The sequence below is a fragment of the Rattus rattus genome, chromosome 13 (genome assembly GCF_011064425.1).
Source record: "Rattus rattus isolate New Zealand chromosome 13, Rrattus_CSIRO_v1, whole genome shotgun sequence".
Lineage (NCBI taxonomy): Eukaryota > Metazoa > Chordata > Mammalia > Rodentia > Muridae > Rattus > Rattus rattus.
This window is the reverse complement of record NC_046166.1, coordinates 10,006,617-10,029,202: the sequence shown is the minus strand read 5'-3', so window position 1 is coordinate 10,029,202 and position 22,586 is coordinate 10,006,617. Positions and strand designations below refer to the sequence as shown.

General features: G+C 39.6%; 1 protein-coding gene across 1 annotated transcript in view; it reads left to right on the top strand.

Annotated features, from left to right (window-relative positions):
- The first annotated feature begins 821 nt into the window (after positions 1-821).
- Shld2 (shieldin complex subunit 2) overlaps positions 822-22,586 on the top strand; it is a 32,864-nt gene continuing 11,099 nt past the window's right edge. Inside the window, exons 1-5 of the mRNA XM_032919293.1 lie at positions 822-2,329; positions 6,057-6,164; positions 17,776-17,970; positions 18,110-18,244; positions 21,526-21,732. Of these exons, the coding sequence (XP_032775184.1) occupies positions 823-2,329; positions 6,057-6,164; positions 17,776-17,970; positions 18,110-18,244; positions 21,526-21,732 (2,152 nt within the window). The 5' untranslated portion in view covers position 822. The remainder of the gene's footprint in view (positions 2,330-6,056; positions 6,165-17,775; positions 17,971-18,109; positions 18,245-21,525; positions 21,733-22,586) is intronic.

Sequence of the window (22,586 nt, the reverse complement as noted above, 5' to 3'; positions counted from 1 at the left end):
AGTCACCTTCTAAGGCATGGAAGGAACCATAGTGGTGACATGTAGTGGGTGTGTCTGACTCCTTTGCCTGCTCTTGATGCTTTTCCTCCTACTTAATTGCGTTGCTAGCTTTGATATGAGGGGTCATGTCTGTTTTTATTGAAGCGTGGTATTCCTTGTTCAGTTGATATCCCAAGAGACCCGCTCTCTTTTGAAGGGAAATGGCAGAGTATCTGGGTTTGATGGTAGCTTGTGAAGAATGTAAAGAACTGGATGGATGGATAGGAAACTATGGTCTGGATATAAAGTGTGAGAGTAAAATAAGAAATAAAAAAGTAGCTGCATAGATTTACACACACACACACACACACACACACACACACACAATGTACTTATTTGATGCTTATTTTGTTTCTCTGAGTATTTTAAAATTAAAATTTATTATTATTATTATTATTATTAGTGTGTGTGTGTGTGTGTGTGTGTGTGTGTGTGTGTGTGTGATGTATGTATTAGTGTAGGCCTAGGTATGCTGTGGTGTGTGTACGTAGAGGTCAGAGGACAACTTTGAGAGTCACTTTCCTCCTCCTCCAAGGGACTAAACTCAGGGTGTCAGGCTTGTGTAGTAAGCACTGTTGCCCACTGAGCCACCTTGCTGTCCCTTTTCTCAGCCTTTAACTGAAGACTTTTTTGATTTTTTTTAATAGTTTCTTATTTATTAATTTTATAATTGAGTAGCATACCAAAATAACCAACCTGCATATTTGTGATCAGTAGTTTGTTTTTAACAGATATAAGAGTATACTATACATTAATTTTGAAATTTTATTTTTATCAGAAATTATGAGTCGAGGATCTCAAGTTCACATTTTTTGGGGTGCTCCAGTTGCTGCACTGAAAATGACAGTATCCCAGGAAACAGCCTCCTTAACGTCCACTGCCAACACCTGGGAAAAAGTCCAACTCTTTTTCAAACAGCGTTCTTTGTGTCTGAAGGTTGGAGATCAGGAGTTTAAAAGTCTGGAAGACTGTCAAGTCCCCGAAGGTTTTGGCCCACCCGGTCTTCTTAGTGGTCACCTTTTAACGACTTCTGTGAATAGGTCTGCTCAGGCGGAAGAAGACTTTAAACATTCTGAGTCTGAAACACAGAGTGTAAAGTCCCAGAAGATTAGCCTAAGTGATATGACTAGTGTATGTCGACTTACGGACAGAGTTCAGCATTTACCTGAAGAAGAAAAATACCAAAAGCTTCCATATGAAAATAAGAAAATTATAGATGAGCAGTCTAAAAATCAGTCAGATGCCTGCGTTCAGAACTTTCAAAGAGATGTGCTTCAGTTAGATCGTAAGTGTGCAGCTGGACTGGATCTGGGCTGTAGTAGTGGACAGAAGAATACAGGGCCAGAGGCTGAGGGAAAAAAACCAGAGCCAACAGGACATCGTGAAACACAAAGTCAGGAGAGCTTTACCTCTGACACACAGTGTGAACCACAGTCTGAGGGAGCAGTCAGGCAGGCCCCAGGCCAGAGAATATCTCCTGACACTGAATTTCTCAGGGTAATGACCGCCAGCCAGCGTGCTTTTCTAGCTCAAGGGAATGATAAAGGTCAAGACTATATTAATAAGAGGACTATAAACCTGGAGGCGGAACCTACAGGCAGTCAGGGAGTCAGAGGAACTGAAGGGAATTTTAGTGAGCCTGGTGGAGATTTTGAAGAAGGATCTGAAAGTGAGCAAAGCCAAGCATATTCCCTGGAACTTTTTAGTCCTGTTTGTCCTGAATCAGAAAGCAGTTACGGTCACATAAACCCTGGGAAAAGTCTTGAAGAAAATATAAGCTCTCAAGAACTTTTCAGTCGTGAAGAAAACCTGCCACAAAATGAAGCACACGTTGAGTTGTGTGGCTCAGGAGTGCTGTGTTCCCAACCAAGTAGCTCCCACCGAAGTGCAGCTAAAAGGAGCCAGTGCTCTAAGGACAACGCCCATCGTTCTACAGCTCGCTCTGAAGTCCATCAGGTGTCCAAGAAAGCCAGGATGGATTCCAACAGAAGAGAGGCGGCCAAAGCACTGCCCCAGAAGATCATGCCTGGATTTAAGGATAGTAAAAAAATATCATTAATAAAAAATTGTGATTCTAAAATTCAGAAGTATAACTGCTTAGTCATGGTGCTAACCCCATGTCACGTGAAGGAAATAAACGTAAAATCTGGACCGAATTCTGGTTCTAAAGTGCCGTTAGCAACGATTGTAGTAGTCGATCAGTCGGAGATTAAGAAGAGGGTTGTTCTGTGGAGGACTGCAGCATTTTGGGCACTTACAGTGTTTCTTGGTGATATAATTCTACTTACAGGTAAGGCAGTTGAGGCATAGTGCTGGTCTGTTTTATAAAGCTGTGCTTTCTGCTTATTGTTTCCTTTGCCACTTGTCTTCCCTGGGTGTGACTGACCCCTTTAGCATATGTGTTGATTTCCTTATATGTGTTATTTCCTTGGGCTTTAGTTCCCTTCTTGGCTCTGTGCTGCCTTCCCATTCATTTTCTCCTCTAAGAGGCCTGCCCTGCTTGGTTGTCACAGTCATCCATCATGTGTAGATGGAGTCCTATCACTGGGCTCCTTTCTGCTGTCCCACAGCCGGGTTGTATGTCTGATTAACTCTCTTACTTGACGAGCAGTGTTAGGAGAGGGCAGTGTCTCTTCTACTTCACTCCAGCAGTGCCGTGCACGGTAAACTAGTCCTGAAGGAGCAGACACAAATGTTGATTTTTGGTTTGTTTTGCCACAGTCGCATGGCCTTGAATATGCTGTTTAATTCAGCTGAGGATGGCCTTGCAGTCTTGTTATTTGCCAAATGTTAGTATTACAGGTGTGCACTATCACACACTGCTTGATGGTGTTATTTTTTTGTGGGTGTGGTGTGCTTGTGTGTTTGCAGGTACATGGGCATACATGTGTTCAGCTGCAGCCCTACACACACACACACACACACACACACACACACACACATGAAGGCCAGAGGTTGATATCAAGGAGTTTTCTTGATGGCTTATATTGAGGCAGGGTCACTTGCCTCAGAGATCACCAAGTCTGTCAATCTAAATAGATAGCTCGATTCAGGGATCCTGCGCCTCTGCCTCTCTCATTCTGGGATTGCAGGCGGCTACCATGCGGCCAGGCGATTACTTGGGTGCTGGTGATCCAAACTCCATCTTCATGGTTTCATGGAACGAGCTTTTATGCACTGAGCCATCTCTTCAGCCCTTGACGTCACCTTTAATACTAAAATTATATTAATCATGTTTGAACTAAAAGTCTCATAGAATTGAGCTAATTTCTTGTTTTTTTTTTTTTTGTTTGTTTTTTTTTGTTCTTTTTTTTTTCGGAGCTGGGGACCGAACCCAGGGCCTTGCGCTTCCTAGGCAAGCGCTCTACCACTGAGCTAAATCCCCAACGAGCTAATTTCTTAAGAATACTTACAGATTGCTCCCTCAAGTTACTGTCTATGCATACATCAATCAATACATAAGCATTAGTATACTTATGTATTGAAACTTTTTACCAGGCCCTGCTAATTTTGGACTACATTTGTCTATCATTATTATAATTAGATGAAGATATTTATTAGCTTGAATTTTCAGTTGAGGAACTCAAGATCTAGAAACATAAAGAAACTACACAATGACACAAATCTAGGAAGAGACAAAACATGAAACCATTTGGGCTTCAGAATCTATGCTCTTTTTTAAAAAATGTTTTCTTCGTGTGTTTTTTCCAGTTAGGCTTCTCTGTGTAGCTTTGGCATCCTGGAACTCCCTCTGTAGGCCAGACTGTGCCTTGAACTCACAGGGAACTGCCCACCTCTGTCTCTTGAGTGCTGGGAATAAAGGTGTGTGCCATCATCTGGCTGTATATTCCTATTATATAGTTATAATCATTAACAAGATATAATTCTTTTTTCCCATTTTTATTAAATTGGGTATTTCTTATTTACATTTCAAATGTTATTCCCTTTTCCAGTTTCCTGTCCATCAGTCCCTTAATCCCTCCCCCTCCCCTTCTGTGTGGGTGTTCCCCTCCCCACCCCACCCCCACTACCACCCCCCCAACAATCCCGTACACTGGGGGTCCAACCTTGGCAGGACCAAGGGCTTCCCCTTCCACTGGTGCCCCAACAAGACTATTCACTGCTACCTATGCAGTTGGAGTCCAGGGTCAGTCCATGTATAGTCTTTGGGTAGTGGTTTAGTCCCTGGAAGCTCTGGTTGGTTGACATTGTTGTTCTTATGGGGTTGCAAACCCCTTTAGCTCTTTCAGTCCTTTCTTTAATTCCTCCAACGGGAGTCCCGTTCTCAGTTCAGTGGTTTGCTGCTGGCATTCACCTATGTATTTGACATGTTCTGGCTGTGTCTCTCAGGAGAGATCTGCATCCGGTTCCTGTCAGCATGCACTTCTTAGCTTCATCCATCTTATCTAGTTTTGGTGGCTGTATATGTATGGGCCACATGTGGGGCAAGCTCTGTGATAAATGTGATAGTTTGAATATATATTTAGATCTATAACATAACTGGTTTCACAGTGAGGTCTTCTGTTGGTTAATATTTTCGTCAGTTAACACAAGGTAGAGTCTTAGAGAAGAGGGAGGCTCAGTGGAGAACATGTCCCCATCCGATTGGCCTGATTGGCCTGTGGAGCATGTTTTATTATATTTTAAATTTACATTGCAAATGTTGTCCCCTTCCAGGTTTCCCACCCATAACCCCTATCCCATCCCTCCTTCCCCTTCTTCTGTGAAAGTGTTCCCCCACCCATCCACCTACCCTAGCTCTTTAATGAGTGAGACAAGAACCAGCATTTAGGCCTGCTGTAAGTCCAACCAGCCAAATAACTAGGAAAGAGGTTCCTAGTATAATTTTTTACAAATTTCCTTCCTTACTTTGAGCTTTCTACGGAAAGAAAGTGTTGTGTACTTTTGTTTGCATTGCTTCTTGTGAACGACCAATCATCCACATGCTTTTTCCTCTTAGATCGAATACAGATCCACTCTTGATATTCTGGGCATCAGTACTAGCTCCAGCTTCCAGAAGACTAATGGCTGTGATGTTTGGTAGTACTACTCAGTGCAGTTCACTCATTGCTTGTGTGATACTCATCGCCATATACCTAAAACATTGAAAGCAATGTGGTTGAATGTATAATGTAGATTCCGTAAGCTCCTACATCAAGGGGGTTGCTTCAGTCTAACCCATCATGTAGACATTTGGTCTTTTTGCTGAGATAAGCCACAATTATGTATGCCCAAATGAGTGCCCCATAAACACATCCATTATAGGTTCTGAAGTCTATTAATGAATCTGTACCATATATTATTTTTGGTACAGCCATGGATAAATGACCGTATCTTATGCCCAGTGCAATAGTGCTGAGTTCAGGTCTGCTCCAAGTTTAGCATCTTTTGAAACTGCATAAGCCAATTCTGTTATTGATGATAGCCCAATAAAAATGTAGATTGTCCTTTGGTTGCCATGTGTATAACTTGCTGCCACAAATTCTCAGTAGTGTTCATGTATTCCATATTATCTATAACATATTGATTATGTTCATGTGCTATAGTTCCACCCAAGAAGTTCTTCTATTCATGAATTTAATGGTGTTGGGGTTTGATTTCTGGATAGAAAAGGGGAATCAGTATTTCACTAATGCTGGTGCTTGGCCATTTTGGTGTGCTATCATTCCTACTGCTGCATGCTGGGAAAAAGTAGTGGGGTTTGGGATGCAAAGGCAAGCTCATCTGAAAGCAATGAGTGTTGCTTCCTCTTCTTCCCTTAGACCGGCTGACTCCTGGCCCGCTCATACCTCAGAAGGCAAAGAAAGGCCTAGGTTCAGACATTAGATTTGCTGTTTTATTGCTTTGAGCCTTTGCGTAGGTCTTTCGGCCTAACAGAGCTCTAGTTGTCTGGTGTGTGAAATGTATGCGTGATGTTCTGCTGTGATTGGTTACTGTTGCTACTCTAAGTTTCCTTAAGTTAACCGAAGTGTACAGGAGTTCATGGCATGACCAGACTTCCTTTGTTTTGTTTTTAGATGTTGTTCTTTATGAGGACCAGTGGATTGGTGAGACAGTACTCCAGTCAACACTTACCAGTCAGTTACTGAATCTGGGAAGTTACTCATATGTCCAGCCCGAAAAATGTAAGACAGGTTTGGAGTGTGCTGTACTTGGGGTGCTTTAGTTTATGTCTTTTTGGCTGTAAGGTAGTACACACCCAGTGTGAGCACACTGTGGAGTTGATCTTTTTGCACTGGTCGTGCTCCCAGTGGCAGAGCGCCATGGCTGGCAGTCAGCATCCGATTAGAAGGTGAAACCGTGAGATTTCACACTGCCATGCTGCTAAGTGGGTGGGTGGTAGGTTAGGTGTAGGTAACACATTTTTGATTTATCTTTGGTTTATGGTCGGATTACTGGAATGTTACCTCATTGTAAACCCACTGTAAGTCTGCAAACAAATAGGAAAGATTTGAGTAAAATGTTTCTTTTTAATAGCTATTTTCACTTGTAAGCTAAAATTGAAACTCATTTATTTTTTTTCAATATTAGTATTGAACATAGGGCCCTGCCCAGTGCTAAGCCTGTGCTTTGTCCCCATCCTTTTCAAGAAAATTGAAAATAGAATTTTAACAGATGACTGTGGTGGGTAGACAGGGGCCCAGCCCCAAGTGACGGCTGTGTGTCTGGAAGAGAAGAAAAGGATGGACTTGTGAACTGTAAAGCACAGAAAGCATTGCGGTCACGGTTCATTTTCTTCTTAGGGTGGCTGCAAAGTGGCAGTTCTTAACACATAATGACTTTTCTCTTTGAGATACTGTAGTCCATGTCTACAGAAAAATGTAGGTGGGCAAAAATAAGAAAAGGAAAAAAAATTGTCTACATCCTTCTACTGACTTCTGAGGCTTACCCGTGTAATTTGTGGGCCTCTGCATCTTTGAGATAATTAAAAGTCTAGTTGGGTACATAGTTAGACTAATGTAGTTTGAATCACTTTCTATCATTGCTGAGAAAAACTACAGTTTTGGTGACCATTGCATACACCATGAGCATTTCTCTTAGTGCTGACGAGTGCTCTGTTGCATGGGTGAACTGTTGCTTGTTTAATTATTCCCTTGTCGAAGAACATTTGAGTTATTTCTCATTTGAGGTTTTTAAGAGTATAGATTTTTGTGTGAACATAGATGTTCATATCTGTGGCACAGACTTCTAGAGTGCAATTTCTGGGTTGTATTCCAAATACATACATAATTTTATAAGAAATTACCAGCTGGGTCATGATGGCATACCCCTTTAATCCTAGCACTTAGGAGGGAGAGGCAGGCAGATCTCTGAGTTCAAGACCAGCCTGGCCTACAGAGCAAGTTCCAGGATAGCCAGGGCTGCACAGAGCAACCCTATCTGAAACAAACAAACCAACCAACCAACCACACATCACCACCAACAACAAAAAGAAGTCACTAAACTATCTTCCATTCTGGCAATGCTACTTTAAAGTCTTTGTCTAGGCTGGAGTATAGCACACTGATACAGGGCCTGCCTATTCTGTGTAAGGCTTTGTGTTTGCATCTCTAGCACCTCAAAATGCACAAGTAAATGAATAAATAAGTCATGTGGAGTATCACATGCTTGAAATTATAGCTACTTGGGAAGCTGATAAAGAATATGATAAAGTTGAGGCCACAGCCTAGGCAATGATATTTAACAAAAATTGGAGACTATGGGGTTGGTCCCCAGCACTGCAGAATAAGTGAAAGATACAATTACTTAGTGGGAATATATTATAACTTTAAATGCATATTTTAGAATATCTGTAAGAAAAATTATATGAGATATCTATCCCACAGTAGGGTGAGTGTAATAAAGCTAGAACTAAACATTTGAATGGTTTTTACTATAAAGAAACAAGAAATTTATGTGAAGAGAGGTGTATCTAAGGATTTAAACATTATGGTATGTTTATTTATTGAAGCATTACATAGCATCACATTAATTTGTATAATTTTTATGTGTTTATTACAAGTAAGTTTTAGTAAATAACTACAGTCAAGTTCTATCATGGTAGAGTACTGTCCTATAGCATGTGTGCACCATAGATTTGATCCCAACACCACAGATGTAATATAGGATTCATACCAGCAATAACTTTCACAATTTATCTTTTTCCATGTCAACTTTTACCATCATCCTATTTTTTAAAATGCTTAATCCATTCTAAGAGATGTTCTGAGTAATAAATTCTAAGGAACTCCTTGAGAAGCCATTTCCCTAATGGCACAAGACAGCTCTATTGTACAAAACATAATTAAAGAGGCAGAAGTTCTAATTAACATACTTAATAGATTAGGTCTGTATGTAAACAAGGTCACATAGAGCATGCTGTATCTTCAGACACATTAATTCCATAATAGGTAGTCAAAAGCCCAGTGACTTTCATCAAGGAGGAGTGTAAATCCGTGCTAACAAAAGTGCTATAAAACTAGAGGTCATTAGCAACAACAGAAAACAGCATTAAAAAAAGTTTTGAAACTTTTAACACAAAATTTGGATTTAAAGAATGATATAAAATTTGCAGAAGTAACGACTGTGATATTTATTAGAACACAGAAGATGTGCTTAAAGCTGCTAACAGACTAATATTTCTTAGTCAAACCCTTCTACCAATAAAAATGAAAGAATAAAAATAAAGTTTGAAACTCAGAAAATTTGCAAAACTACTAAGTAAGCCATAGAAACCAAAAAATATAAAATCATAACATTAATCAGAAGTCAATAAGAAAAAAACTGTAACAGTGAATATAAAACATGTTGGCTTATTTTTATAGAATATATATACATACATACACACACATACATACATACATACATACATATACATACATACATACATACATACATACATACATACATACATACATACGTACATACATACATACACTTACATTTCAACGTTTGGACAGAATTATATCCTGGAGCTTTCTCTTCTCTACTGCTATGGTCACAAACGGGTCAGCAGAACTGTTTGTGGAGCACTTCCTGAGAGAGATGCTGTCACATTCAACTTTAGTAGTTTAGACTTATTTTCCTAGAACCTATTTAGAAAACTTTTCGGGGTTGGGGATTTAGCTCAGTGGTAGAGTGCTTGCCTAGCAAGCGCAAGGCCCTGAGTTCGGTCCTCAGCTCTAAAAAAAAAAAAAAAAGAAAACTTTTCACTGATTGTGAACCATTGCTGGACTGCCCTTCATGAGCCTCAGCCTGAGCTAAAAACCAGTCTTAGAAAATTCATTTTGTCCTAAGGCCATTGGCTCTGGGTAAGATGGTGCTGATTACTAGACATGACATGTTTGGGAGAATTATTAACCTCTCCATACCACGGCTCTTTATGTGTAACATGAGGGTGAGTTTGTGGTAGCCAAATGAGTTAGCACTTACTAGGTAGCTAAGATATTGTAAGGTATATAAATAAGTGCTCAATGAATGTCAAAAAAAAGAATAAAATTATAAAACAATATAAGGAATCAGAGTTCTCTCCCCATCCCTTCACCCCTAAGACAGCATCTTTCTGTGTAGCCCTGGCTGTCCTGCAGTATATTAATACTGTGCTTGTAAAACAAATACCTATTTATAAGGTCCACTTATATCCTTTTATTGTTACTATTAATAAAATAATAAAGTCAGAAAGTTTATTGTATGATATGTAAAATGTTCACACTGTAGGGCAAAGAGTGAGGAATATAAAGGAACTTTATATATTTGTAACTATTTTTATAAATTTAGCATTAATTCAAAGCATAAAAGCCAGGAGTGTTAGCATACACCTTTAATCCCAGCACTTGGGAGGGAGAGAGGGGCAGAGTTTGAGACCAGCCTGATTTACATGGTGAGTGGAAGAATAGCCGGGGCTCCACAGAAGGACTCTGTCTCAAGAAATAAAAGCTTTTTTTAAAATGCATATATGTGTTTATGTGTTCATGTGGAGCGGTGAGGTACATGTGTGTATCTCACCCTGCATGTGGAGGCTAGATGGCAACCCTGGATGATACCTCAGAAATGCTGTACACCTTCTTTGACACATGGTTTCTTACCAGTTAGGCTAGACTGGCTGACTAGCAGGCATTAGAGCTCCTGTGTCTTGTCTCCCCAGCCCTGGAATCACAAGCATATGCTACATGCCTACGGTTTTAATGTGTTTACTGGGAACTGGACGCAGGTCTTCATGCTCATGAGGAAAGCACTTGGCCAATTGAGCTAGCTCCCTAGCCTACAAACAGAACATTTTTAAAAGTCACTTATGATCATGTGAGTACGTGTAAAGAAATCTTTTGATGAAATTCAGTATCCATTATTAGAAACAGGAGGAAATTTCTCTTTATGTCATAAAGAGTCTTCATAAAACCTGTTTTAGCCAGTATTCTATTGGTGTGATAAGACTATGACCACTTCAACTCTTACAAAGGAAAGCATTTAATTGGGGCTGGCTTACAGTTTGAGAGGCTTAGTCCATTGTCGTCATGGTAGGAACGTGGCATGCAGGCAGACATGGTGCTAGAGAAGGAGCTGAGAGTCGTATAGCCAGGTCCAGAGGAAGAGAGAGCCTCTGGTTTGGCTTGGCCTTATGAAACCTCAGTCCGTCCCCAGTGATCCACTTCCTTTAATACAGCTACATTTACCCAACAAGGCTATACTTCTAATTCTTCTAAGTAGTGCCACTCCCGATGACTACGCATTCAGATACATGGGTTTATGGGGACATTCTTATTCAAGCCACCACAAAACCCAAAGGGGAAATCATCAAAATTGAAAATACAGTAGAAATTTGTTTTTTAAGATTTGGCCATTAAATTAGGATGCTACTATTATCACTCTTACCATCTTAGAGAGTGGGATAAAGTACAGAAAAGATATATAAAATTAGAAAGAATGAAATAAAACATTATTTATAAATGATATGGTAGCTTATATTAAGAGTTCTTCAAAAATTATGAGAAATGATGAGAGAGTTTAGCATGGTAGCTAGATATAAAATAAACACGAAAATCAGTTGGATTTCTGGAATTCAGCACCTTATAATAAAAGAATTAACTTTATAAAATCAACATGGTATCAGCATATAGTAATAACTAACAGTGTATTCACTATTCAGTAGTGTATTGTTTGATCTTCATGAATTTGTATGTATTCTAAGATTTCTTTTTGTTCTTACCTTTCCTTCTATTGTGATCATGTATATGACAAGGAGTAGTTGAAATTGTCCTATACCTCTTATTACTTGGTTTGGTCCTAATATGTGGTCTCTTTTAGAAAAAGTTCCGTGGGCTCAGAAGAATGTATATTCTGTAGTGTTTAGATAGAATATCCTATGGATGTCTGTTAAATTCATTTGATCTGTGATGCCATTTAATTCAGATAGTTCTGTGTCTCTGTTGCCCCCCCCTCTGTGTGTGTGTGTGTGTGTGTGTGTGTGTGTGTGTGTGTGTGTGTGTGTGTGTGTGTTCGAGTGACCTGTCAGCTGGTGAGAGTGAGATAGTGAAGTCACTTACTAGTGTGCTGGAGTTAATTGTGGCTTCACATCTAGTATTATTTGTTCTATGAAATTAGTGTACCTGTGTTCACATCTATGTTTAGAATTGAAATGTCCTTTAGATGGATTGTTCCCTTAATCAGTTTGAGGTCACCTTCATTGCTCTTGGCTAGTTTTGAAGTCTTTGTCAGTTATTTGAACAGCTACATCTGCTTGTTTCCACGCTCTGTTTGCTTGGGATTCCTTTTCTTTCCAGTCACTCCATGGCAGCGGCTCTCACCTGTGGGTCATGACCCCCAGAGACCTTTGGGAAACACAGATATTTATAGTACAATTCAGAACAGCAAAAAAGCTTACAGTTGTGAAGTAGCAATAATAATTTAATGGTTAGTGGTCAGCACAACATGAAGAACCGTATTAAAGAGTGACAGCATTGAGAAGGTCGAGAACCGCTGCTCTAGGATATTGCCTGTCTTTTTATGGCGAGGTCTATTCATTGGAGGCAACAAATAGATGTATCCTGCTGGCCTAGTTTCATTTCTTTTGCTGTGATAAAATATCCTGACAAGCAACTTTGGGGAGAAAAGGTTTATTTTAGCTCATAACTCAAGTTTACCGTTTGTTGTAGTAGGGAGGTTAAGGTGGCAGAAACTTAAAACATCTAATTAAATCTTTCCACGGCCAGAAGCAGAGAGAAACGAACGCATGCACGCTTGCATGCATGCAGTGTTTCTCCACTTTCATGCAGTGGTGCCCACACTGGGCTCCCTTCCCACATCAACCCGGCCAAGGCAGGCCAAGGCAGCCCTCCAGACAGGCCAGCAAGTTGAAGGTTAAAACCACACCCCGTCCTTTAATCTGTTCTGCTACTCAGTGCCCTGACTGGGGATTGTAACCATTTGCATAATGACAAGTGTTAGCCCTGCCATGTTTACTCACTGTGCAGTGGTTGGTGTCTTCCTGCCCTCTCTGCTCACTCTTAGTCAAGCAGAGTTTGTTCTTTCCTGTGGCTTTATTGTTGCGTGTGTCTTTTTCCTCACTTCAAATAATTCCTTCAAGTGTCTTTTGTGGCGCTGGCTTAGTGGTCATCAGTTCCCCTGAGCTTGGATTTATTGTGAGTTTTTCTTCGTCCTCCATTACAATGTGTACCTGTGAGGATACAGTAGAAACGCACCATTTCTTCTACAGTTTCTGTTGAGAAATCTGCAGTTATTCCAATGGGCTCGTCTTTATACGTGACTTTGTACTTTTTCTGGCTGCTTTCAGTATACTTCCTTTGTTCCATATGTAGTGGTTCAATTAGGATACGATGAGGGAAGTTCTTTGCTGAGCTTCTCTGTTTAATGTTCTAAATGCCTCGTGTTTGGATTGTCATCTTCTCCTATAATTGAGGGTCTTTTTTTGTTTTTTGCTATGATTTGGTTGAAATGAATGAATGAAAGCTTGAGAATGAAAGCTTTCTTTTCCAATGCCCATGAATCTTAGGTTCGGTCTTTTTTAAAGTCCCAATGGCTTGAGAGTGCCATCCTTGCCCTTTTTTTTTTTTTTTAGGATTTATTTATTTCTTTCTTGTATATGGGTACACTGTAGCTGTCTTCAGACACACATCAGATCCCATTACAGATGGTTGTGAGCCACCATGTGGTTGGTGGGAGTTGAACTCAGGACCTCTGGAAGAGCAGTCAGTGCTCTTAACCACTGAGCCATCTCTCCAGCTCCCATTCTTGGCTTCTTATTAGTTTATCTCTGTCTTTTTGGAATATTCAAATTTTTCCACTTTACATTTAAGCTTATTTGGTCCTCTATTTGATCTTTTCTATTGGTGAGACTTACAACAATGAGTTTTTAATTTAACGTACTATGTTTTCGATTCCAGTATTTCAGTTTGCTTTTCCTCAGTAGTTCTCAATGGGTCTGTTTATGGGATTCCTCTTTTCTATCTAGTATGAGGTTCTTTATTTCATTCAGTTCTCTCTCTCTTTTTCTCTCTCATTCGTATTGTTTTAAAATTCATTCAGGAATGATGTTTTAAACATACGCTTTTGACTTCTTGGGATTTCATCTGGTTCACTCTCACTGGACGATGTTACTTGAGAACCAGTGACTTTTGGAGGAGTTGTGCTGCATCATATATATATATTTCTATTATTGCATTGGGGTTTGTGCATCTGGCTTTATTTCATTTCTTGGATTCATTGTTTTTATTTGTTGTGTTTTTAAAAGAGAGTGCTGTCAGTGTTTAAGTGGAGCCTGGCTATGGTGTAGCTGAGGTGTCAGTGGGCAGACCTTTGTGGATTTGGTCACAGAACCTGCTTACCCCTCCCTCCTCGAGGCCCTGGGGTCAGATGTATATGCTGTTCTTGCCTACGCAGTTTTCGTGGGCTGAGGTGGGCTCTCAGATCCTGGTCCTGTCAGTAGGTTGTCCTTCACAGGTCAGGCTGGAAATGCTGGTCATGCCTCTAGGTAGTCCTTTAGGAGTCCTGCTGAGAAGGTGAGCCCATTCATTACCAGGCTGTCATCTCTGTCGTTAGGATAGTTCTTGAAACCTCTGTCTGTTACCCTGCAGGCTCTGTATCTGACTAGAACTGAGCTACAAAAGTTTTCTTTTTCTTTTCTTTTTTAAAGACTTATTTTCTATGTTATGGATGTTTTATCTGTGTGTATGTTTGCATATTTCATGTGTAAAGTGCCCATTGAGGCTGGAAAAGGGCATAGGATTCCCCGGAACTGGAGTTGCAGACTGCTGTGAGCTGCCAAAGGTGCTAGAATTGAACATGGGTTCTTTGGAAGAGCATCCAGTTCTCCTGACCACTGAACCATTCTTCTGCTCAGGATTCAGAATCTGGTTCCGTGACATTTGCTCTCAGTGTCCCAGGAGTGTGACTCACTGAGGGTCTCAAGCACTGAGCAGCTGAAACTTCAAAGACGTCTTGACACTCTGCTAGGAGCAGAGGCTGTTCCTGGGACATGTTCTTCCTCTGCTGTTGTCTTGTATAATTTTTGTTCCCTTCCTCCCCCTTCTTTTCTTTTTAGAATATCTGTTACTGAGAGCACAGTATTTTCCGAGGCCTTTTGTCTTATGAGTGACTCCAATGTGAGGAGGAGATCCCTGGGCCACGCTAACCCTTCTGGGACGGACTGTGTATTTTTTTTCCTTGCTGCCGTGCTAGAGATTTTCAGCCACCATGCATCTTTTCTCAGTTTATTCCCTGGAGATTCTAGCCAACTGTTTTCTAGGTAGTTCCTTCTCTCTGTCTATTTTCAGGAACGTTTCTCTGGGATGGAGCCCAGTGCCACCCAAGTGCTAGGTAAACAATTTACTGAGAGTCAGCCCTGTCCTCAGTTTACATTCTGTGCTGAGTGTTTGTTGCCGTTTGTTTCTAGGTCAATCATTAACTCTTTCTGTGTTGAGATTGTGGTGATGTGGTTTTTCTCTGTCTCCTTAGCACCTGTCACGTAGTGGATGCTCCTCTGGTGAGTGAATAAATACTTAGGTGTTAGTGTAGCAGATGGAGTGGATGCAGATGACGGTGTTAATGAGAGAAAGAACGAAGAAGGGCAGATTAGTCTATAAACTCTTGATTTCTAAGAAAACCAATCAAATTTAGCCATAAGTCTGTCATATATATATGAACATATCTTCCTTTCCTTCAGAAGAATTTGAATTTGATTAGCAGACCTCATTAATCCATTCTCTTAAACATTGATTGATTGATTCATTCAGTGGGGGTGGAGTACCTGTGTGGAATTCAGAAGAGTTTGTGGGAGTTTGAGTTAGGATTCAGACCATCAGGTTTTTAGCAGACTCCTTTGACTGCTGAGCACCTTTCAATATGTGCTTCTAAGTATGCATATTTGATTGTATGTAAAGTTGTAACGGTCGTCTCAGTAATTTAAAACAGGGTCTGGAGAATTGGCTCAGTGGCTAGAAGTGTATTTTGCACAGAGGTTCTGGTTATGAGTCCCAGCAGCCATATGGTGGCTTACAGCCATGTATAGATCCAGTTCCAGGGTATCTGACACACACTGCAGGTACCAAGAATGCATGAGGTACAGAGTAAAACAGTCATATGCATAAAATAATCTAAAAAATTAAAAAAACCATTTAAAGGTGAAGATAAAATCATTAAGTGGTATTACAACTGAATAATTTTTTTTTTCCCGGAGCTGAGGACTGAACCCAGGGCCTTGCACTTGCTAGGCAAGTGCTCTACCACTGAGCTAAATCCCCAACCACAACTGAATAATTAAGTGGCTGTTTTTACAGTTAAAAGAAATATTACTATGTAACACATGCTTAAATGAGAATTAGGGGAGGAAGAGTCTTGTGCATGTGTGGTTGCTATGCTGTGCAGAATTTGGTTGGGAAGAGGAGTGTGACGACTTGACTTTATAGCACCTTGAAAATGATAAGGACAGCATCCTAAACTAGCGATGAGTGTAGGGCAGGTTCTGGAGAGTCTGTTAAGTGGCTGGTAGGGTATTGCAGAAGTGATTTGCTAAGGAGCTTGTTGATGAAGAACTGTTGTCAGGTTAGCTGGGAAAGATGGGGTCAAATTAGACTCTAGAGATTGGGAGCCCACCAGACAGTTTCTGGAGCATAGAAGAGTAAAAAATAATAGAAACTCTAGGCCTAATTATAGATTGGAACAGTATTAATTTCCTAGAGATGGCAAGTTTCTATTGTCTAATGGTATCAACCTTTATTTTTTGGTGTAAACTAAGTCAAGAATAAGCTACATATTATATAGAAATAAAGTAATGATTCATATATATTTATATATTACAACATAAAACATAGTTCAAAGAAAACATTTTGTGGGATGGAGAGATGGCTGACTGCTCTTCCAGAGGTCCTGAGTTCAATTCCCAGCAACCACATAGTGGCTCACAACCATCTGTAATGGGATCTGAAGCCTTCTTCTGGTGTGTCTGAAGACAGCTAAAGTGTACTCATGTAAATAAAATAAATAAATCTTTTTAAAAAAGAAAGAAAACATTGTGCATAGTGTGACAAAACTTGTGAAAAGAGGCTGTGTCTGCAGATACTGACTGATTGGATTTTCAAAACTGTGATGCTGGAGAGATGACTCAACTGTTATAGGCCAGGCTCATAACCAAAATATAAGATTTTAAGTACTGTGAAGACATTGGAACATTGCAAGTCTAAAGACTAATTACTTATTTGGGGCTAGTTTTAGCCCTCTAGAGTATCCATCTCCTGAGCACGTCATCAGATAGCATCCTGTCTTACAGAAAAGCTTCCCCCATCTTGCTGTACCTGCTTTTCCAAGGTAGCCAGCAATGTATCTATCTTACCGTTATTTTTTTGATTTATTTATTTTATGTATATGGGTGTTTTGCCTACACACACACACACACACACACACACACACACACACACACACACACACACACACACACACACACTCATGCACGCACTCATGCACACACCATATGCCTGAGGAGGTCAGAATAGGGCACTGAGCCCTCAAGAACTGAAGTTATGGATAGTTGAGAGCCACCATGTGGGTTCTGGGAACCTACCTAGGTCCTTTACAGAGCAACCAGTGCTCTTAACCACTGAGCCATTTCTCCTGCCCCACAACCAATGTATTTTAAAATTGCCTTGATTTATGACTTTCTTTTGTGAAACTGTAAAACTTCGTGAAACTGCTTCTGTGTTGGAACATGGAATTTGAGATCTTAAATCTGTGTTCTTGGAACATTACTCAAAGATGGCTTCCTAACTAACTCTCTTACTGTCTTTAAGATGAGAGCTGTTGTCTTAGTCAGTGTTCTGTTGCTGTGAAGAGACATCATGACCATGGCAACTCTTACAAAATGAAGCATTCAGCTGGGGCCAGCTTACAGTTTCCGTTGTCCTCATAGTAGGGAGCATGGGGGGCACACAGGCAGACAAGGTGCTGCAGAAGGACCTGAGAGTTCCACATCCAGATCAGGATACAGCAGCAGGAAGAGAGCGCTACTGGGCCTGATGTGGGCTTTTGAAGCTGCAAAGCCACCTTCAGTGACACACTTCCTCCAACAAGCCCACACCTTCTAGTCCTTGTCAAGTAGTGCCACTCCCTGATGTCTGAGAATTCAAATATATGAGTCTGTGAGCCTATGGGGCATTCTCATTCAAACCACCACAGCTGTGGTTTCTCATTTATGATTACCAACAAAATATGATGTCATCTTTCGCCTCTGTTTTGTGGTTTTTGCTTCCTTAGATTCCAATATAATTGCCAGTGTTATACTTCAGGATTTACTGACATACGTGTCTTCAAAACATTCCTATCTCAAAGATCTACCTCAGAGGCAGCCTCAGAAAACCAACACCGTAACGTTTGTGGAATTGGAGCAGCTGCAGCCTGGTACGTTAGTCCATGCAGTGCTCAGAGTGGTGGACATCACTGTACTGACAGGTAAGTATTAAAGTCTCTCTAACTTTAGCTTATACATACTATTGTACAAGACCGTCTTAGTATATCAGTTGGTTACCACGATGTATTTACCATGAGATACTGTGTAATACCAAGTAGAATGTTTCTTTTCCTTTTCTAGAGGCATTATATACTTACAGAGGACAAAAGCAAAGAAAGGTTGTGTTAACGGTGGAACAGGCTCAAGGTCAACATTACCTGCTTGTATTATGGGGTCCTGGAGCGGCCTGGCATACTCAACTTCAAAGGAAAAAAGGTAAACACACTGAAAAAGCACGTAACCTATTTATATCTCAGTAAATGATTAATGTTTATCTGTCCGTAGTGCAGAGACTCTGAAGAGAGTATAGCATTTGAAATAATAATGATTGAATGCTCCTCTGAAAATTGCTCTTGCTATAATTTTAAAGCAATTTAGTTATCTAGAAGGCCTTTGTAATTAATGATGACAAAAGAAAGGCTTGAATGTTTTCATGCTTACTACATGAGGACATTAACAACAACAGTCTCTCCTTCAAACAGTGTTCTTTTTCACATTGTTATGTGTGTATATGTGTGTGTATATGTGTGTGTGTATGTGTGTGTGTGTGTGCGTGTGTGTGTGTGTGTGTGTGTGTGTGTGTGCATGTGTGTGCATGTGTGTGAGTGCCTCAGGAGTTCAGGAAAGGGCACTGGCTTCCCTGGAGCTGGAGTTACAGCTCTGTGCGTGTTGGAACATGGGTCGTTTGTAGGAGCAGCACACGCCTGTAATTGCTGAGCCATTTCTAACCCCTCAGAGAGGGTCTTTAAAACTTTTATTCTAGAAAGGGATCTGTAGGGTTTTTGTTTGTTTTTTGTTTTTTTTTTCTCAGTTAGAGTGTTCTTATAAATTCCTTTCTGTCAGAAGACTGATGTTATAGGGATACATTAAGTCTTTCAAGTCACATTTCCTATTGGATTAATTACTATGTTCTGGATTTTATTACAGTTCAAAATGTGAACTCTTGGTCACTGTAGAATGCTTGCTTTAAAAATACAACCCAGTAGTATGCATGTTTTTTAAAAGCGCAAGTTAATAATTTATGGTACATTAAATTAGAAGGGATATTTCAATGAATTAGTACAGTATCTTTCTACTGCTGTGAAATTCTGATTTTAACATTGAGAGATGTTTTAATCAGTGTTTTTTTTTAGTTACTTTACTCTGCAAAATAATGTAGACATTGATCAAATGATTCATTATTTCAGACTTGGATAAGTTAATGTTGCATCCAGACTTCTGCCTAAGTGCTTATCTGTAGGTAGGATCTGTCACATTGTCTCTTAATCATTAATAGCCCCTAACTAGGATTTGAGATAAGTCTGACTTTTATGTTATGATCAAATAGTGACAGATGTTTGTCCAGTTGTGAAATTTGACAAACATGTATTGATGACAGACATGATCACTGACCATTCTATGTTAGCTGTGAACACGAGTCCAGTGCATGCTAAACGAAATGTAGGTCAGAGGTGGAGTGGTAGGGGAACACATTGCTCTTTCCTTAATGTGACTATTTCTTTAGAGTTAAGATTATGTGGTAGTAGAAGAGAATTTATTAATATATCTAGATAATTCTATGACTTTTAGTTAATATTGAAAACATGTACACAGGAATTCTGATATAAATTGTTTTTGCTGAGTTCACTAATTAAGCCTAAATTTTTATATATCCTCATTATTTTAAAGTTTTAACATCTGCTTTAATACCTCAAGACAATTCCTTTTAATAGAGAAATTTCAGTTTTGAAGGATCATTTAAGTGATCGAACTTCCAGAAACTGTTAGCCTTCTTGTTTGTTCCTTTAGCAGTTCTTGAGACTATGTCCATGTCAGCCTCTGTAGTAGGCACTGGCTTTTGCATACTTAAGGATAACAGACCTAGCTTATATAATCATTTCTGATTATATGGAATTGATGCTTTGGGGAAGAATAGGAAGAAATCCCCAAATTTCATTTCTTTGAAATATGTCTTATTAGCAGGTATGCAGCAGCCATTGATCGTGGCTTAGGTTCTAGTGGAGGTACTCTAGCAACATAAATCATATTTCTGGAGAGTAATTGTAATTTCACCACTGGGAGGTAGAGGCACAGGGTCAGGGAGTCAATGCTATCTTTGGATACGTGGGTATTTTGAGGCCAGCCTGAGCTACATGAGACCCTGTTACAAACAAACAAAAGCATAATTAGGTGACCGTAAAATAATTTATACAGAATCAAATGTCATTTTCATGCAGTTATTTTAAAATACAGTTTATCGTTTCGAATGCATCACAAGTTAAGATAAAGTGCTTTCCTAGCACAGTTAATTAAGCAGAGCAATGCATATAATCCCAGCTTATATTTGGATGATTTGGATGATTATGTATTATCCAGTCAGTCATGTCTACTGTGTAATCCGATTATATCCTAAATCCACAATTCAAATACGGATTTAAATTGGTTAAAAACTTTTCTAATATAACTTCAAGTTTGCCATAAGCAATAGTTTACTGATGAAACAATTTAGCTGTCTTACTTACCTAACTTCCCGGGAACCACGATAACAAACCTGTGTTTGCACACAGTAGCCCCTATTCTCGTAACCTCCGTAAGGACTGACAGGGACTAGCCCAGGCTGCCTCCACTCATTTCCTGATCTTGACTTCCTGAGCCACCTGCTTTCACTCTCACGAGGCTGCACTGCAGTGCGCACCACCACGCAGTTTATGCAGTGTCTCACGCACACTGCACACTGCACACTGCACATGCACACTGCACACTGCACACTGCCAACAGCCCAACATTTCCGACTTTTAAGCAATAGCAGTATAGACTTTCTGGTCAATAATTGTGTGTGTGTGTGTGTGTGTGTGTGTGTGTGTGTGTGTGTGTGTACATATTTGTATATTCAACTTTAAAATTACACTAAAGTAAAAGGAGATTTCTCTACAAGTTTTCCCAATAATCAGCTATTAGACTGTTGGCAGAGGACCTGGTTCAGTTCCCAGCACCCACCTAATATCTAATGATGCTGTCTGCATAGACTGGCTGAGTTACTTGTCAATTCTGAATAAAAACAAAACAACGAAAGTTAGTTCTTAATGAGGGAGTCAGAAAATGTCCATTTCAGTTAAAAAACTCAACTAGCTAAAAATTTATTATAGACTTTATAGATGTTAAAATTAGAGTGTGCTGTTCTAAACGGCAGTTGTTTAGGGGCCCAAGAAATCATCAGGAAAGATCACAAAGGTGGTTTTGCTAGGTGTGGTGGTGCACACCTGCAGTTCTAGTGGAGGCAGAGGCAGGAGGCCTGAGTTCAGGGCAGCCGGGACTCTAAGAGAGAGGCTCTCTCAGAAATCTTAACACCTGTAGCTTTTCAATTCATTTGCTTTAACACATTGTTATATTTTGTCTTTTTGCCCACATTCTTTAGTGATAAAAGTTAGGTTTAACTGATTTAATTAGGTTAGTCTACTTAACCTGATTCTGAGTATAGACCCTTTATTTTGGTGACTTTTTATTTGTTTTTGTTTAAGATTGTATTTGGGAATTTAAGTACCTTTTTGTTCAGCGGAACTGCATACTAGAAAACTTAGAATTACATACAACACTGTGGTCATCCTGTGAATGCCTGTTTGATGATGATACAAGAGCAATTTCATTTAAAGCAAAATTTCAAAAAAATACATCCTCCTTTGTCAAGATATCAGACTTAGCAACTCACCTAACAGATAAGTATTCAGGTAAGATCTTTATACATAAAATGTTGCTAGTTTCAGTGTAAGCAAAGAGGCTACCACTTGTGAGAATGTATATAATTAAATATGAAAGTGAAATGTAGCACTCTATAGGTAGATGAGCCAGATATTGATTTTACAGTCTTCTGATCACCTAATGTCTTTCACGAATAGTTACGTTTTTCCTTTATATATCATTATCTAGCTTCTCCTGATTTTCCGCTCATGATTCTTCTACTCGCGGCCACTCCATGGCTAAGATTACAGCTGTACACCAGCATCTCAGGCTTCGAAGTTTTCACTGTTGAAAGGTTTTAACTATGAATTCAATGTATTTAATAAATACAGAGCTATGAAGATTTTCTACTTGTTGAGTGAATTTTGGTTTATAGTTTTCAGGAAATTTGTTCATTTAAATTATTGATGTAGTGGGGCTGGAGAGATGGCTCAGTGGTTAAGAACACTGACTGCTCTTGTAGAGGTCCTGAGTTCAAATCCCAGCAACCACATGGTGGCTCACAACCATCTGTAATGGGATCTGATGCCCTCTTCTGGTGTGTCTGAAGACAGTGACAGTGTACTCACATACATAAAATAAATAAATATTAAAAAAATTGACATAGCAAAAAATTATTGATATTAAGTCATTCTTTTACTAGCCTTTTAAATATTCATAGACTAGGTAATACTATTGATCTTATCTGAAACTAGTAATTTGTGTTTCTTTTTGTTTATTTTTATTCATTTTATTGATTGCATTCACATTATGATGATTTTTCTGTTTTCTCCTTTATTCACTTCCGTTCTGATTTGCGTTACTTCTTTTTCCTACCTACTTGCTTTTGTTCTCTCTGATTTAA